The sequence below is a fragment of the Lineus longissimus genome, chromosome 9 (genome assembly GCF_910592395.1).
Source record: "Lineus longissimus chromosome 9, tnLinLong1.2, whole genome shotgun sequence".
Lineage (NCBI taxonomy): Eukaryota > Metazoa > Nemertea > Pilidiophora > Heteronemertea > Lineidae > Lineus > Lineus longissimus.
Window position 1 is genome coordinate 7,734,819 of NC_088316.1, and position 18,559 is coordinate 7,753,377.

Here is an 18,559-nt window from a genome sequence, read left to right on the forward strand (position 1 = left end):
CAGCTATGCATTCCAGGCGCAAAACTATTCATCAGAGAAATGGCTGTCGCCATCTCTGTGGCAGGCAAATCTTCAAGACCAATCCCGATATCAGGCAAACTGAGAGAAGAGATCGAAGCGTGGAAGTTTATATTTGAGGAAAATGTTCGTCTGCTTCCCTGGAGAAAAGAGCGACACTTTTCAATCACTCTTGCCTCAGACGCTTCAAAATTCGCATGGGGTGGCGTCATTTGCGAGATGAAAATTGGCGACTTCTTTCCCAAAGAAGACAGCAGACCCATTCACCTCAAAGAAGCTGAAGCCCTTCTCAATACGTTGATCTCAGTTTCAAATCAATTAAAAGACAAAAGGGTAGATGCATACGTGGACAACATGGCGCTCCTGAAAGCATGGGAGCACGAAGGTGCAAAAGACATAAACTAAACAGGTTACTAAAAGAAAATATTTGAAATCACGGTATCAGCAAACTGCGACCTAAAACTTCTTTTCGTACAATCAAACAAAAACCCGGCCGACACTCCCTCACGCAAGCTGTCCAAACTCGATTCCATGTTGTCTCCACATCAATGGAAAATAGTACAAAACAGATACGGACCACACACCTTTGACCTAATGTCCCTCGATTCAAATGTACAATTAGACAACAAGGGCGAAGCCCTGCCACATTACACTCCGTTTCCTCTACCAGGCAGCGCGGGAGTGAACTGTTTTGCCCAAATTCTGGATCCAAAAGAAAACTACTACTGTTTTCCCCCACACGCAATGGCCGGCCCACTAATAAAGTTCATTCTAGAAGAATGCCAAAGGCCAATCAGACTCTCTCTGGTCATACCACATATCTCACCCCTACCGCCATGGTGGCCTAACCTTGAAAGAAATGCAGAATTATCCGTACTGGCTCACAAAGGTGAAGAATGTATCCTTGCCCCATCCCAAAACGGTTTCATTTCCAGCACTATAACACACAACCTTTATTTGGCAAGGTTTCAACTTACTTAAAGCGAAATAAAAAGTGAAATGTAAACTTCTTTCTCAAAATTCAGTTCCAGAAAGCCAGTGCTGAAATTAATCTGTCAAGGCTGCACGAAAGGGTACAATCGATAAAACGCAGTTTTCAGGCCACAGCATATCAGAGAAACAAATGTAAGCTTTTTCAAGACTTGGACTTCTTCGTTAAACAAATTGGCAAGGATATAAAAAGCTGCACCCCATATGATATATGCCTTTATCTCGCGTGGAAAGACAACAACGGGAAAACCATAGTGCATAGCACTTCTTGCCCGGAAATCACGGCAAAAAATCCTAGCTGTAAATGTCCCAGGAGATTAGCATTCGGGACAGTAGCGGGGAAAATTTCCCAACTAAAACGAATTTTCCAAAAGGAATTGGGTCGTGAGAAACCTTGGGATATTTTTGAAAAAAACGGTAACCCAGCAAACTCACAGGAGGTCGCTGATTTCCTGAAACAAATAAAGAACGAACAGAGCATCGCACACTCCTGCCCAAAACAGGCGGTGCCGCTCTTTATAAAAAAGCTGGCTCTGATCTCCATGTATATCGACAGACGTCTGTCAGATACTCAACAAAAACCGACTTCAAAATATATCTTGGCACGAGACCAAGCGATATTTAAAATGATGTTTTTTGGCGGAGATCGGGCCCATGATGCTGGCATTATGCTCTCGCAAGAGGTAAAGTCCCTCCCTTCTAAATCGGGCTATATGATAAAACACACCTGGGGAAAAACATTCCGTCTAGACAAAACAAACGTCTTCTCCCTCTTTCGCTGCAAAGATGAAATGATATGCCCGGTGGCAGCATTGGAAAAGTATTTTGAACTGACTCAATCTCTGAACATAAACCTCTCCCACGGTTACCTCTTCAGACCAATAAACCAATTAGGAGAAGTTGAAGACAAACCCCTATCATACGAGGCGATATACGACAGGTTAAAACACTACCTGTCTACTCTGAACTTGGACGAAGGCGAAACACCACACAGCATTAGGGCAGGCTGTGCCATCTCCTTGAGGGCATTAGCTAGACCAGACCCCTCAGCAAACCAACAAATAAAACGTCACGTTGGATGGTTCTCAGACTCTTGGGTAAACCACTACACGCGCAGCAAACAGGTCGACCAGGCAAACGACCTTGCCAAGGCCATGTCCAGCATTAACCAAGGCCAAAATAATGAATTTGTGGACTTTAACTGTCTTCAGTCAGCATTCAGACTGGATAGCTAGACAATAAATTTCATGGCATCTGTTTGAGTGAAACTTAGGAAAAAGCTATTCATCTTCCAATGTTCATCTTCAGGCCTACGCACCGCACCTTTGCCGTCATATTTCACAACTGGCTGAAAAGTATAGAATAATCCAAAAATATAAAGATCTCGAGAGTTAGGTCCTCAAACGTCCTCGGGGACTGGACATGTCGCAGCAACACTAGGGTTGTAGAACTAGCACCCCAATTCTAAAAGTCTTCACTAACTAGCACTCGTGCAAAGAAGCAAAGAAAATAAAAAATAAAAGATAAAAATAAAAATAAAACTAATCACCAGGACGTTCAACAACCATATACATGTATAAGTTGGAGTAAAGGCCTCGCAGCATGATGGTCTAAATTTGATCTGTGTTAGTTTAGTTTGAATATTCTGTGTACCGGTAAGCTTGAAATCAGTTGTATCGTATTACGCACCATTATATTAATTCATTCAGTCAATTTGAAATAAAAACCACTATGAAAAAATCATCTCGCTGTCTTTTCTTTCGTCTTAGAATTGAGAGAAATTTTCCTCATGATGGGGTACTTAGTTCGGGGTAGACGGAAACTTACTCTCAATGCTAATACAAAGGGACCAACATCTAGCTGCTTGTGGAAGGAAGGATAGAATATTCCGCCCCAAACTGAATGAAGCATGAAGGGAGCGCTCATGGGTGTTCACTTAGGATACGTAGTTATCCTAAGTTAACACCAGACGGCGCTTCCTGCGTAATTCTCGTAGTCCAGTCATTCTTTCGTGAGGAAGCAGGAGGCCAAAACTTGGTTAGGTTGAAACTGAAGACTGCACCATTCTTGGGTAAGGGCATCTCTCCCCGTATGGCAAAACACCAAAGAATGATAACCCATTTTTCAACACTCCCACCCGCCCACCCTCGGGAACAGGTGACACCTGTGAATGCTCCAGTCATGTCGGAAGAATATTCCGCCCCAAACTGAATGAAGCATGAAGGGAGCGCTCATGGGTGTTCACTTAGGATACGTAGTGTTTCACTGTTAAAGAGTTTCAAGATGCAGAAGAGAGGATTAGTTATCTTTAATGTTAAGTTTCTTCTTTGGATCATTTTGTCATTAAATTTGGGCAATGGTGGTCTCATGAAAGGAGGGATGGGACGGCAGGATGGGCTATTGGACAAGTCTTCATATACATGTAGGCCTAATCAGTATTCTAGAACATCACCTCATCAAAAAGGAATATTGCACAATGTCTAGGACGGTTTGGGCTTCAAAGACAAGATTATCTTCTGTAGTGTTCTGCTGATAGTTTTCTTGGCTGTCCTGATAACTCTTTGTGCTGTGACTGTCATCATAACATGCTTAATTTACTTCTTGTGTAGTTGCAGCATCAGCATGATGGAAAATCTGTATGATTGGCTTCTCCTCCCATCTACAAGCAGGCCAATCAATATTCTCAACACCAAGCAGTTAGGTCCTAATATTAAAGTGGTTGTGACAAGCTTTAAAATTGATTACGACTCTCATTCAAATGGGTGCGAAAAGTCTTTGAGACTGATTTTGACAATCACAAGTTGTCTTCTGCCCGACTCCAAGATACAAGATAGGTTTAAGTGCTTTACTCTTCTACAACGTGTCACTGCTGTTTCAAGTCCACGATACTCTAACCTCGCTGGAGACATGAATATTCATCGAATAGTAGGGTAGACCTTTTAAAACCGAGGACTATATTTACTTTCACATTGGTTTAACAAATATCATAATATTAAGTAAACGTTTTTTTCAACAATTATGTGAACAAAATGTCCATATTATTAGTAGGAATGACAGGGTGAGGCATATTGCAAACAGGTTCAAAGCGTTGGATATGTGGGCGTACACTGGTCAAGTGCGTTTTGTTAACATTGAATGAAGGGTGTTGTGACAACCAATGTTACGAGGGTAACAACTGGACATTTAATCGAGACATGTCGTTTTCGAAACCACCTGTAAGAATGAAATGGCCAGGGCCATTGTGCTCACCTCATGTGGAGGAAAGATGGATAAAGAGCATGGTATTGTGTCATGTAGTGTTAGGTTTGATGTAGGTCCAAGCAATTACAATTTCCCCAAAATGGCCAATTTACAGTACATTCGACCTCTGTGACCTTGAAAAGTAGGTCAAATCAAAGAAGACCCGGGTGACACATTGAATGGTTGTTAGAATTAGATGTACCTATGATATAAAATTGGTGCCAATCGGGCAAGTCATTACTAGGAATAATGGCATTTTGAAGAATTTAGGATTTGGCCCCCTCCCTGGAGGCCAAACGGCAAATCAGATTGCACCAAACTTCGGTACCTGAGATCACCTGACCAAGGGGTACATTGTGTACTTAATTTGTGATCAATAGTCATTGCAGTTAAGAAACGTGCCATAGTTACGGCCTGACGGCGAATTTACGCCATTTGACCTCTGTGACCTTGACAAGAAGGTCAAATTAAAAACCTGTGTGACATATACTGTATGGTGGTTAGATGTACCCATGATATCAAATTGGTGGCAATCGGGCAAGAAGTTAAGGAATAATCACATTTTTAAGGTTTTTGGATTTTGCCCCCTGGTGGTCAAGTGGTGAATCATATTGGACCAAACTTCGGTCCCTGAGATCACCTGACTAAGGGGTAAATGTGTACCAAATTTGGTATCAATAGTCATTGCAGTTTAGAAACGTGCCATCGTTACATCCTAACGGCCAATTTACACCATTTGACCTCTGTGACCTTGAAAAGGAGGTCAAATCAAAAACCTGGAGGATATATGATGCACCTTTGCTAGAAGTACCTACCATATTTTTTTCAAAATTTCCCGACTACTATTAAGGGAGATATTGCATATTTTCACTTTTAACGTTTGGCCCCCTGGTGGCCAAACCATGAAACGAATCGGACCGAAACTTGGTCTCCAAGGTGTCATTACATAAGGGTACATGTGTACCAAGTTTCAACTCAATAGCTCTAACAGTTACGAAACGTGCCCTGCTAACGGACGACGGACGACGACGGACGACGACGACGACGACGACGACGACGACGACGACGACGGACGACGGACGCCACGGTATGGGATAAGCTCACCTCTGCTAAGAGGTGAGCTAAAAACGATAGAAAACGAGACTTTTCGAGTCCCTTTTGTATTCCACCGCACCTAATTACGATACCATTCGAGTCTTTTTGATACTTTTAGACTCCTACCTGCGGTTTCAATAGATGTGATGAATATGCGGGTTTGCGACACATGTAACATATTGCAGAACTGAAATAATTGCTTGATCTGAATCATTGTCGAAAAAAATCAAAAATACTTCTCAGGCACAAGGATTAAAATTTTCAGTCATTTACGATCGTTTTTGGTAATATTTGACAGGGATTAGACCAGCAATCACATTCACAACTGTTTCGATTTTTCTTCGAAGCTTTCCGAGTTCTTGCCCAGCATGGCTCGCCAAGGCCGGGTCGAATTCCGTGAGATTTCCGAGAGACGGTTTAATGACCGTGAAGCATTTCGAGTGATTTTGAGACCGATGCAGATTCCAAGAGTTATCCGACAGAAAAACGAGAATTGCTGTTCATAGTGCATGGAACTGTCGTCTGCTGGCTTGGCTCGGGCAGTAGCTTTTGCCTATGGGCTAGTGCAGTCTGCTTTTAAGCTTGTCCTGGGCTAGTAGGGCAAAGGGGCCGAGTGCTTAAGGATCCATCCCTTGCTTGGATGGTGATTGTAGCAAAAACTACCAGGGCAATTTTTCTTAAACTCACATGGGAGACACCATGGCCCAAATCACCTTGTTCAGGGACAGAAGTTTTTCGGCAAGTGGTCCCTTCCTTTGGAACCAGCTGCCGGCCCATATCAGGTTGGCAGACAGCATAATTTCAAGCAGTCACTAAAGACGTGGCTATTTAAGAGACATTTTGAGGTGTGGACACTTTGATCACGTTTACACGGTAGAAAGCTCCCCTATACAAATCTGTATGTGTAGGTATGTCGGTTCTTGAGTTCTGGGGTGGAATGCCAAAAACCAAATTGGTGGCCTCGCGGCCATCTCGGATTTCGGGTCAAGTCCAAAATCGATAAGGAACCTCCTCTACCCTAAGTCATTACACCACATAAGTTTCAGGTCCTTCATTCACTCGGTTCTCAAGAAGTTATGGGGTGGAATACAAAGTGGCCATCTTGGATTTTGGGCCAGGTCCAAAATCGAGAGGGAACCTTTTCCTAGACCCCATTACACCCTAGAAATTAGAGATCAGTCAAGCCACCTGTTCTTGAGTTATAGTCCGGAATGAACAATCCAAGATGGCCTCCTGGCTGCCATGTTGAATTTCGGATCGAGAGCAAATCGATAGGGAACCTCCCCCCATCCATCCAATTTGAGATCAATCGGACCACCTGTTCTTGAGTTACAGTCCGGAATGCAAATTCCAAGATGGTCTCCTGGCAGCCATTACACCATAGAAAGAAATAATAAGATCAATCAGGCCACCTGTTCTTTAGTCATGTTAGTTATAGTCCGGAATGGGAAATCCAAGATGGCCTCCTGGTGGCCATATTGAATTTCGGAGCGCGACCAAAATCGCCCCATCCACCCAAATTCACTTTAGAAATTACAGATCAATAGCCACCAGTTCTTGAGTTATAGTCCAGAATAGGGTGCGGTGAAACCAGCTGAGTACATCATGCCCCACCTCAACTTCGCTGAGTGGGGGCATAATAATGGTAAAACAATTAATTGAAATTGACCTAATTAATTAATTGTCTTGCTTCAAAACTAGGGTAAATAGTAGGAGCTTTGCATTCTTAGACATTCCACAAGAAGCACCATGACAATCTCCTCTTGCAAGGTACTGAAACAATTATTTAACATTTCGATTGGGAAAGAGCCTAAAAATTTCCTGAAAACATCATTGATTTGGGCCTCACAAGCCTGTGGTGATCAGGTCAGGATTGTACCCTCCCAAAAAACTAGTTCTATTCCTATTGCTACTTGTTCAAATGTAAATGTCCGAAGTATTTTGTGAAGGGGTAGCTCTGACGATTATTTGGGGAAAATAGCAGTTTCTTCTCTGCACTTAAGCGGTGAGCAGGCCCCGCATGCTATTTACATGATTTGTAGCTCAACAGGAGTTGACATAGAATGGTCCCTGTGACTGTGGAGATTGCAAAATTGTTCTCAAGGTAAAATTTCGAGGGCAAAACTCAAACAAAAGCCGCAACGACAGCCTATTTTTATATAAAAGATTGGATAGTAGTCAGTTGGCTTTCTCAAGGTGACGAGTGATGAGATCACCATCCTTGTTAATCTTGAAGTTATAGGGCATAAAGGTGAAACTTTTCAAATTTGCGTTAACATACAGGGTGTCTCATGCATTGTGCTGCATCAGTCTATGCATGACTGTATGCCTAGAGTGGATGACGTTGAAACTTGGTCAGATGTATTCTAACCTGTTCAGAAATGTATAGGTTTGTGTGAGAGTAAGGTACTGCCAAGTCTGCAGCCACTGGAACAGGGGTATGCATAGTCTTAAAACTTAAGACGATAAAAGAAAATATACTTCAAAGAAGATTTTTTTTACCGTCTTAACTCTCTCATCAGCGGCCATTACTCAGGAAAAACGTATTTGCATCGAGTATGTAATAAACACAGTGCATGCGCTTAAACCATAACATGAATTGCTTTTAAAACACTACCATGTTAACAAGTACCCTTAGGGGTTGATGAAAAAAATATTTTAAAGCCAAATCGATAGACGGAAATTGGTTAAAATCTCAAGTGAATTTTGAGGCCGTTTCAAAACCAACTTGATTTCGAAGACGGCTCGTTTCAGACAGTCTCAAAATAGGTTTAGAGATTACATCTCCTCGCGAAAACATGTCATTGCATGTAACATGTGTAAACCGCTAACAACAATGGCAACATTTTGTGCAAAATGCCAAAATGGTGCACTTTTTAACATTGTCAAAATTGCCATGACGAAAAAAGAGCATCAAGATTTATTTTCTTATCTGTCTGAAATAACAAAAGAATATTATCAATCAACAATGGAATAACCCTATTGAGAAATTTGATGTAATTTGTGTTTTTGTCTGATCTTTATTAGTCAACTCCTCACATATTGCTGCAGGGGTAAAAGACTTGGGTAAAGAACGACTCTCTGGTGAGGAGATTGATTACTGCACGTGACAATAATATTGACGGTGGCAGATGCCGGCTTTGCGATTTTCTCATCAATAATGCCAAATATGACTTTATTTCTTAGTTGATTTAGAATTTGGTGCATATAAACACTGTACAGCTATATAAAGAATACATTAATTTGGTAGATTCAGTAGATACATGTTCCCTTTTTATAAAATTTGCACATAATCGTAGCGTTTTTTCCGGGTTCTTTGATGCAAATGTACATTTCCACGTGCTTTCATCTACGCAGTATTTCTGATATATCCGTGCATCGACATATGGCGTAAATCCGATTGTCTCAGCCATACATCGATGGTTCATTCGACTAGGTTATGCATGAAATTGTGTCATTTTGGAGGCAGGTAGGCTTGGCCTCTGCACCAGCTAGTGAGACCTTAAGTCAATCGAAAAATAAATCCCAAAACCTTGCTAATAGATATTGCACACTCTCTTTCGGTACTTCTAGTAAACTCCAAACCAGCGTGACATTTCGAATCTGGTCAATGTCTATTGTTGCAACAAGTTTCTTGTTTGGCCGTTAGGGCATTGGTTGTCTATATTGTTTTATTGTGACTTCATAGCAGGCTGTGTTCACGTTCTATCTTACACTACTGGATGATTTAGCTTTTCGCCATTTTGTCACATCAATGGTGCTCATTTTATGGTGGGGTTTTTGTGCACTTTTAATGACCATTTGTGATCCGACTTGGAGTGAAATGGATACATGAGAGGAGGAGTAACTTGCGACTGCGAGTAAGTAGCTAGCTCGGTATAGTTTTTGTAATTTTTGCATGCATGCACTGTCTGTCTGTTGGAGTGTTGAAGTCGCTCAAATTTCACAATTCCAGAGTCGAGCCGACCAAGTTTAAACACTTTATTACCATTTTCTGAGACGTCATATATCTATATCAACTCACTGTGCCTGTAGGCTGTAGTGATAGATTTCAACTCAAGGAGTAAATTGGAGAAGAAAAAAGAGGCAAAAATAACGCAGTGGATATTTTGCCGTGAACCGGTTGAGAGTTATGCACAGTTCGCGTTTTTCGGACTTAGCAAAATGGAGACCTAAGCCGATGCAAATTTGTACTGCACGGTGCCGGTGGAGACATTGTGCATGTGGCTGCCTTCAATTCGTTTTTTCGAGGCTCCTGAGGAAAACACCTTGGTGATGATGATGATGATGATGATGATGATGATGATGATGATGATGATGATGTTATTACGCGATCTTATATTACTATTATCTGTCCGACTGTATGACTGTCTTGACTGTTCAATCAATAATCGTTTGTTGAAAGACTACCGTGAACACGGCAAGTTTTGCCGGCAAACAGCATTACAGAAAAATGCTGAGTCCGAAACACGCGAACTGCGCATGTCCAACGGAAGTGAACGGCAAAATAGTGAAAATAACTCTCAACCGGTTCACGGCAAAATATCCACTGCGCAAAAATAAGGATCACATTGTGAACCAATACAATAGGTTACTGTTCACTGAACTTTTTCAAAAAAAAACCAACGACCGTTTATCTGAAAACAGTTGAGGCTTACCGGTGATATCAGGCTTCACCCAGTCGTCGGTGCAGCATTCATAAACTTTGCATTTCATTGTTCCGAATCCAGCCAACATGACCGATGCAGCAGAAGCCACCAGCACAGGAATAAGTGGTCCTAGAGCAATAGTTTGGTGGCTGACAACTAATAACAAGAATAGCACACACTGTTTTTTCCCCATGACACAGATTTGTGGAGCGAAAAAGAGTAATAAGCCTCTTTTCAAATGAAAGTTGTCAGAATTCGGCACCGTTTATATTTCCGAAAGTCGCATGCATCACTGACAATCAGGAAATCCTGAGAGGGAATTCCGGGGAATCTCCAATTATAAGAACGAGGTTTGGGGAAACACCAATGAGTTTTTTGACGAGACCACAGTCGTGACGGTGAGTTGATGTTGGAGATAACAGTAATCCGCGTATTTCTGAGATTTGTCAACCTTTGTAGACTTGCGTTTCTTTAACGGATCAGAGATCGTGCAGTCTGTCCTCCATGTCCTCACTGTTTTCGCTTTTTCATATAGTCTATAAAGTTCAACAGCGTCCAGGACTGGTTGGTACTAGTATAGGCCCTACTACTACTAGCTAACATGCCCATCCTTCATTCCAGTTATTGATGTACATTTTGATGGTCATTAATTCAACTGTGTTTTCATGTGTGTCTTGTTTTTGCTGTGCCCATACCCTTCTTTCAGTGGTATTCTCGTGTCCTCTCTCGTGTATCGGTCATCCTAAATTGCTTCCAGTGGCAGTGGCGTCCAGTGGCGACCGTGCAGTGGCGTCCAACGCGAAATAATAGGGTGTATATGGTTAAAAATGTTTTCAAGCTCCTAAAACACTTTCAATAAACAAGATTTAGAAGTTTGGTGGAGTTTGCAAACCTAGTTGGCTCACCGTTAGGGGAGTCTATACGATAGCCCTGTGTCCATCGTCGTCGTCGTCGTCGTCCGTATCCTGTGTGGCACGTTTCTTAACCGCTTGTGCTATGAACTTGAAACTTTGTACACATGACCCCCTAGGTCAGAGGTACTCTGACACTGAATTTCGGTCCGGTCTGGTTCATGACTTGGCCACCAGGGGGCTAAAACTTAAAACATAAAAAGTGTGATATGTCTCTTAGGCCATAGGAATGAAAGTTAATAGAATACCGTCCTGATGATCCAGAAAATTGATGAGGCTTTTTTTCATTATTCATTATTCATTATTTTTTTGAAAATGTAATAACCAAGCAAAATGTCCGAGTAGTTTGTAAAGATAATGTATTTTATTGAAAGTATTAAAGCACATATGAAAGATAATATATTTTCAGACATGTCAGAGTAATATTTGCCATGCTGCAGCACGGATGGTTTATACGAGAGTACAACAGTGCTAACAAAAAAGACAAGTGAAGGCAAATTGTTGATATTGTCCCACATTGACCACTTGATTTAGAGTCCTCTCTTCCTAATACATGTAATAGGGTCCTTCTGGCAATCATCACATTGAGGGTACACATCATCATCATCATCCACTCCCTCCAGGTTTTCACCACAAAAGATACAGATTGGTTCATAACCACATGAGTAGTACAATTTTTCAATATGATCTCCACAGTCAAGATCTTTTATGTACACATCTAGGCCCTTGGGCAGATTGATGTCGCCTGAAAAATGATATAAAATACATGTCAAGATGGCATGGTGCTCAGTATCAAAGAACAGCTGGAAGTAGTTGCTCGAGAAAAAGAGAAATCAAGTTGATATCAGCAGCAGGCTTATTTCAACTTTTTCAAAGTCCAGTTTATTAAAATGGTTTGCAAATTTTGAACTCACTGAATAGAACACCACAGGTGAACTCAACATCCTCAAGGATTTCTTCCAGCTGACGTTTCTTTGCAGGCTGAAGCTTCTTTTTCGCAAATACAAGTCTCCACTTGTCACATTCAGAGCACTGCACCATGACATCTGCATTCCTCACATGCTGGACAGATGGTGAAAATGGAATGGCCTTGCGGGCTGTCTTGGTTCTAGTTTCTTTACTTGGTCGGTTCTGAAAAGGAAGATAGAAGAGATTGAAATATGTCGACTCTGAAGGCACTGTCACTTCATCCATACATGTACATGTAATACCTTGATCCCCAAATCAATATGAATACCATACCTCTTTCATGACTGTCTTGTACACATCCACAAAGGGACGATAATGCCCATCTCCTGCAAGTACTGGGAAGGGCAAGTTCCCTACCTCCTTACTACGTTCATCTCTCAGGGGTCTGAAATAATAAAATACCGTACCATCACCATTTATATATCATTTTAATACCACAATATGCAAGTCCAATGTAGCCTGAAATGGAAATGATACATAAATAATAGTGCTAGCATACAGACTGACACACCAAAGCATAGGTAAAGTGCAAGGACAAAGCAGACATGGATACAGCTTGGCAGGGTGCATGCACTCTCCAACCACCTACATGTAGACACTGCACACACCAAAACCATCTTACCTCATAATCTTACACTGAAAATATAATAAGAGACTTTATGTCAGTATCGAGAACAAATCGGGGCCAAAGACGAGAAGAAATTGAAAGCCTAGGTGTTTGTACCTGCATATGTCAAAGTCATCCGCTCCACATTTCTTCACTTGGAAGGTGTAATCCCTCACCGAAAAGCAGTGTGATATCAGTCAGGATTCAGTCAGGTTGCAGTGTTACCTCACATTTTTAGCTCACCTCTTAGCAGAGGTGAGCTTATCCCATACCGTGGCGTCCGTCGTCCGTCGTCGTCGTCGTCGTCGTCGTCGTCGTCGTCGTCGTCGTCGTCGTCGTCGTCGTCGTCGTCGTCCGTCGTCCGTTAGCAGGGCACGTTTCGTAACTGTTAGAGCTATTGAGTTGAAACTTGGTACACATGTACCCTTATGTAATGACACCTTGGAGACCAAGTTTCGGTCCGATTCGTTTCATAGTTTGGCCACCAGGGGGCCAAACGTTAAAAGTGAAAATATGCAATATCTCCCTTAATAGTAGTCGGGAAATTTTGAAAAAAATATGGTAGGTACTTCTAGCAAAGGTGCATCATATATCCTCCGGGTTTTTGATTTGACCTCCTTTTCAAGGTCACAGAGGTCAAATGGTGTAAATTGGCCGTTAGGATGTAACGATGGCACGTTTCTAAACTGCAATGACTATTGATACCAAATTTGGTACACATTTACCCCTTAGTCAGGTGATCTCAGGGACCGAAGTTTGGTCCAATATGATATACCACTTGACCACCAGGGGGCAAAATCCAAAAACCTTAAAAATGTGATTATTCCTTAACTTCTTGCCCGATTGCCACCAATTTGATATCATGGGTACATCTAACCACCATACAGTATATATCACACAGGTTTTTAATTTGACCTTCTTGTCAAGGTCACAGAGGTCAAATGGCGTAAATTTGCCGTCAGGCCGTAACAATGGCACGTTTCTTAACTGCAATGACTATTGATCACAAATTAAGTACACATGTACCCCTTGGTCAGGTGATCTTAGGTACCGAAGTTTGGTGCGATCTGATTTGCCGTTTGGCCTCCAGGGAGGGGGCCAAATCCTAAATTCTTCAAAATGCCATTATTCCTAGTAATGACTTGCCCGTTTGGCACCAATTTTATATCATAGGTACATCTAATTCTAACAACCATTCAATGTGTCACCCGGGTCTTCTTTGATTTGACCTACTTTTCAAGGTCACAGAGGTCGAATGTACTGTAAATTTGCCATTTTGGGGAAATTGTAATTGCTTGGACCTACATCAAACCTAACACTACATGACACAATACCATGCTCTTTATCCATCTTTCCTCCACATGAGGTGAGCACAATGGCCCTGGCCATTTCATTATGGCAGTGTTGAAATCAGTGGAAAGCAGTCATAGGGAGTGTTTTTCAGTCACGCAATACCAAAGCATACAGTTATACAGCAATCAAAAATAGAGGTTAGGAAGTCATAAGCAGTGGTAAGACAGTCAAAATCAGTGGTAAGGCAGTCAAAAGCAGTGCTCATTTAAATATTTAGGCTGACTGATTTCCACTGCTTTTGACACTGAAAATGACTCCCCACTATGCATCATGCACAGGGCTGGCAGTGGGGTTCAGTGTTAATTTAAATATTTCGCAGCACACTGAATCCACACTGAAACACCACTGATTTTGACTGCCATTTCCAAAACCTCTTGGAGGGAGCAGTCATTTTCAGTGTTAATATTAATAATTAATTTAATGGCATGCAGGCACGGATGCCGAGAGAGGTTTTGGGGACGTGACCCCCCCTGTGCTGATGACAACCAAAGAAATTGTTCGAAAAAGCAAAAACTTCTAGCGAACTGTTACTTTTGCTGTCCTATTTTAGACGGTGTGTTTGCGTCCAATATGGCAGTGATGACGTCATCTGCACAAATAGAGGACATCGCCATTGCATGATGACGTGACACAGTAAAAAGATGACAAATTCACGTCCTTGACCTACGTCATTGCAAACTTTGTCATAATGACAGTGGTCAGATGGGGTTACTAGACAATTGAAACGACACATGGCACATAGCTACTGTCAGTGATGTCAGGGATTGAAGCTAGATCAAATTGACGTCCAAGTAAAGTAACTGCACGCGGCCTGTAGAATAATGATCTACTGATTGCTGTGTATTGAGCTCCCATGCAGATAATTTGCAGTGTATGTATACATTACAATTAACACCTATAGGGCCTACAGTAGATGCATGAAGATACATGCAGCTATCTTACAGTGTATGCATACATTACAATTAACACCTAAAGGGCCTACAGTAGATGCATGAAGATACATGCAGATATATTGCAGTGTATGCATGCATTACAACACCTATAGGGCCTACAGCCTTCTTGATTTGCTGAAAATACAACTTCAGTGTCTGTCTAGATTACCCTTTTTGCATTCATTTGGCTCCTTATGTGTTCCAATTCAAACTGACTAAAACTCCCCTCTTCTCATATTGAAATTCGGGTAAATATCGAGAAATATGAAGAGCTACCATGATTTCTTGAATTTTTGACTATCAAATTCAAACTTACTAGCTTCCTGTCTCAGGTTGCATTATGGGTGATATTTAACACTGAATTTGACTGCAATTACCACTGCTTTACACTGCCATCAAGTCTTAATCTAACCAGTCATAAAGCAGTGGTTTTCAGTCATGTTGAAAATGCCACGGGTTTCGATCAGAGTTGGAGAAGTGGAAATCAGTGGTCTTTCAGTCATAGGCAGTGTTTTTGAAATAAGTCGTTCATTATGATATGCAAGTGGCAGTGCTTTGCAGTGGTCTTTCAGTCAAAATCAGTGGTTTTAAAACATTAAGAAAAAATTATATGCCTAAGACAGTCATATGCAGCGGGGGTTTCAGTCAAAAGCAGTGTGATGCAGTCATTTTCAGTGCACTGCCTTTCGGTGAGGGATGACCCTCAATACAACAGTGTTCCATGAATGCTTTCAGCCTATCACAGTTCTTCACTCCCTTGGCAGTCGTATCATTTCGCTGAAAAAAATTGTGACACAGGATTTAATATTTTAGATACCGGTACATTTCGATTCAATAGTGCAATTCTATGAAACTTCTTCAACTCAAGTTTTAAACCATACCTGCAACATTCCATCCACTGTCAAGCACTGTTGCCACAAAGCATCTATAGTAGCCTCACTGGCAGGATCAAACGACTGGAAGGGCTTTTCCTTGAGGGCCAATCGGGCCATTTGACTCTTCAAGATGTCAATCGGAAATGCGAGGGATTCTTCTAACTCCACCTTGAGTTCTTCGGATGGCAGCTTTTCACGCATTTCTTTCACACTACAAGCTCCAGCTGAAAATACAAAAGCTCTACCACATGAACACAGATGGAAAGACTTCCCAGCCTCCAACAAGTATACATTTCAGTAGTGAAGAATGCTGAATTGCACTTTCAAAATCATCAGACATTTTCCGTCGCATCATTCCAACACCCTGTAGACCAGTGTTCACTATGCTCATGATCCTTTCGACTGGATTGGCCCATGAATTGCTTGGTGCTGTTCTCAGAGCGATGAGGACATCCATTTTCAGTTCCAGGAAGAGTGCTATCATGGCTAACTTCACTGACATGTAGGTGCACCTGTGGTCCGGCCCACCATCAGTATATATCAGCAACACAGGAGTTGGGTCTGAAAAATTGAACAGACCTTAATATTACCATGATATCAAGTACTCATAGTCATTTGATACTATGTATTGACAGTAGATAGCCCTACAGTACCGGTACACATTTTCAGTGGTCATGGTGTTATCTGAGTCAATTATAAATCTATGAACATACATGTACCCTCTCCTCTTGTCTTCAGAATTTCGGCCAATTCGGCTGCATGGCGGAGTGCCGATGATGGTTTGAAGATGGAGTCTTTGAAGCCAATGTGCACTTTGCCTCTGTAGAAACTGCTGTTGATACTTGTTGGGATGTCAATCTGGAATAGGAAGACAAGTTATCAAGTACATGTACTTCATCCTTGCATAGATAGGGATGACTTTGAGAAAAACACAAAATTTACTCACAATGAAGTTGACTGATGGTGTGATGGTGCACTTGCTGAAATTGTGATCGCCAACAGCCATAACCTGATTTGGGCCAACTATCACTTGCTTTCCTCGTTCTGCTGCAGCCAATGGGTAGGAGGGCTCACCAACTTTGATCTTGTGCTTGTCATCAGCACTCACTAGGGTCGTTATTTCACGATGAAGGATGGCCATCTCCCTCATGTATCGCCAAGCAGCAGCACAGTAATGTGCATCGACATGGTTCACCCTGATCTGGAGAGAGAGGGAAAATATTTTTACCAGGTACCATAGCATAGGCAGAAGACACTCAGTGATGACATCTCATATGAAAATTATGTCATAGTGTTATCAATCATGTTCATTGGAGTAAAAGTTTGAAATCTTAAGACCTGTCTCTTCTGAACCATCATCTTGATGTTCATTCTCCCCTTGTAGTATTTCGCAGTATTGGCTTGAAGATTGATGGGCTGGAACTGGTATCTCAACCACTTTACTGAGGGTATGTTTGTATCAGCAGGAACCCTTTCCTTCACACGCTGATGGAGATCTTTTAGGGATATAGCTTTTGCAAGATACAACTGTTCTCCATGCCGCCGCTCCTGGCAAGCAACACCGATGTCTTCTGCCAGATATTTCTCCGCAGCTTCGAAGAATTCTCGGAATGTGTCTGGTCTGTTCTTTGGGCCCTGGTGACGAAGATCTACCATTATCCCAGCATCTTCACTGAGCATAGCGAATTTAAACCTTTCATCAATTTCCTGTGAATTTAGATTCACTGGGGCTGAATTGTCTCTAGTCAGTTGGCTGAAGATGGCACGGAGTGCAACTGAATCTGCGACAAACCCAAAGGCTTTGATGAAGTTTTGCTTGGTGATTCTTCTTTCATAAATGGGTACTTCACTTTCTATCTTTGCGATGACCTTAGTACAGAGATCCACTGTTCTGCCAACACCATCTCCATCAAGACCTTTCCAGACAAAGTGGAGGCTGGACTTGGTCCCTCCTACATAGTGAAAGCACTTTTCTGCCAACCTCAAGCCACATTCCCTCAGCAACGCTATCATCTCAAACACCCGTCGTCTGTCGCACATTGGTAAGTAATCCCTGATGGATACTGGGGTATACGGTTCGGCCTGTTTCACTTGCCTCTCCACCTCGATCAGGGCATTGTGCAGCTTCCCCTTGTTGGCTGGAAGGATTGTAGTTTTGGTTCTTGTCTCAACTTCAGACCTTGGGGCTTCCCTGCTGACTTTGTTCCTTTTTCTGCTGGTCCTCAGTGTTACACAGTATTGTTCCACCATCTCGACAACTTCCAATACAGCGAGTTTAACTTCAGCCCAGGGCACTTCGTCGAGATAGATCTGTGATTGAATTGCCTCCCTCAATGAAACTGCATGGCTTTCTAACTTGGATTCTGAGAGATTGCCGAGAGTCCTCTTGCGGTGCTTCGACTTCTTGGGAACATTAAATCCGCTGAAGCGTCTCTTGAACAAGTCAGCAACTTTACGAGTTGTACCTATCTCTACCTCCATCTTGGAATACTGCCCATCAACGTAAAAGAGCATATCGGCCAAACGGGTGACAAATGAGTTGGCACCACTGCCACAGTTTGTTGGAAACGTACAGTTCTTCTCAGAAAAGTACACAAGTATTTCATTTTTCAAACGCTCGGTCATTGTCTTCGGCTCTTGAGTTACCTTTGGGATATCAGTGCCAATGACATCCCTAGCCACAGCCATCAACACCTGGAAAGTGTTTGGTCTTCTCTCCTGGTCGGACCTTGCATCATCTGGGAGACAATCTTGACAACTTGGATCGTGTTCGAGAGAGAGTGAAAAAAATCTCATTTTGAAAATTTGTACCACACCAACAAGATCTGTGCTGGAATCCCCTTTTACATTCTCCGTCAATGCAAGAGTCGTGCCTGCAACACCTTCCTTCAGAGTGTATTTTCTGCAGTTCTTCAATGAA

The 18,559-nt window shown here is 42.1% G+C and overlaps 2 protein-coding genes across 6 annotated transcripts in view; one reads left to right on the forward strand and one right to left on the reverse strand.

Annotated features, from left to right (window-relative positions):
* Positions 1–10,257, reverse strand: part of LOC135493214 (torsin-1A-like) — a 120,558-nt gene extending 110,301 nt beyond the window's left edge. Inside the window, exon 1 of the mRNA XM_064780313.1 lies at positions 10,002–10,257. Coding sequence (XP_064636383.1) covers positions 10,002–10,185 — 184 coding nt within the window. The 5' untranslated portion in view covers positions 10,186–10,257. The remainder of the gene's footprint in view (positions 1–10,001) is intronic.
* Positions 10,258–10,348: 91 nt separating this feature from the next.
* LOC135494139 (uncharacterized) overlaps positions 10,349–18,559 on the forward strand; it is a 231,908-nt gene continuing 223,697 nt past the window's right edge. For all 5 annotated transcript variants that reach the window (XM_064781942.1, XM_064781941.1, XM_064781943.1 and 2 more), the window contains exon 1: positions 10,349–10,390. The gene's annotated coding sequence lies outside the window, so the exon portion shown is untranslated. The remainder of the gene's footprint in view (positions 10,391–18,559) is intronic.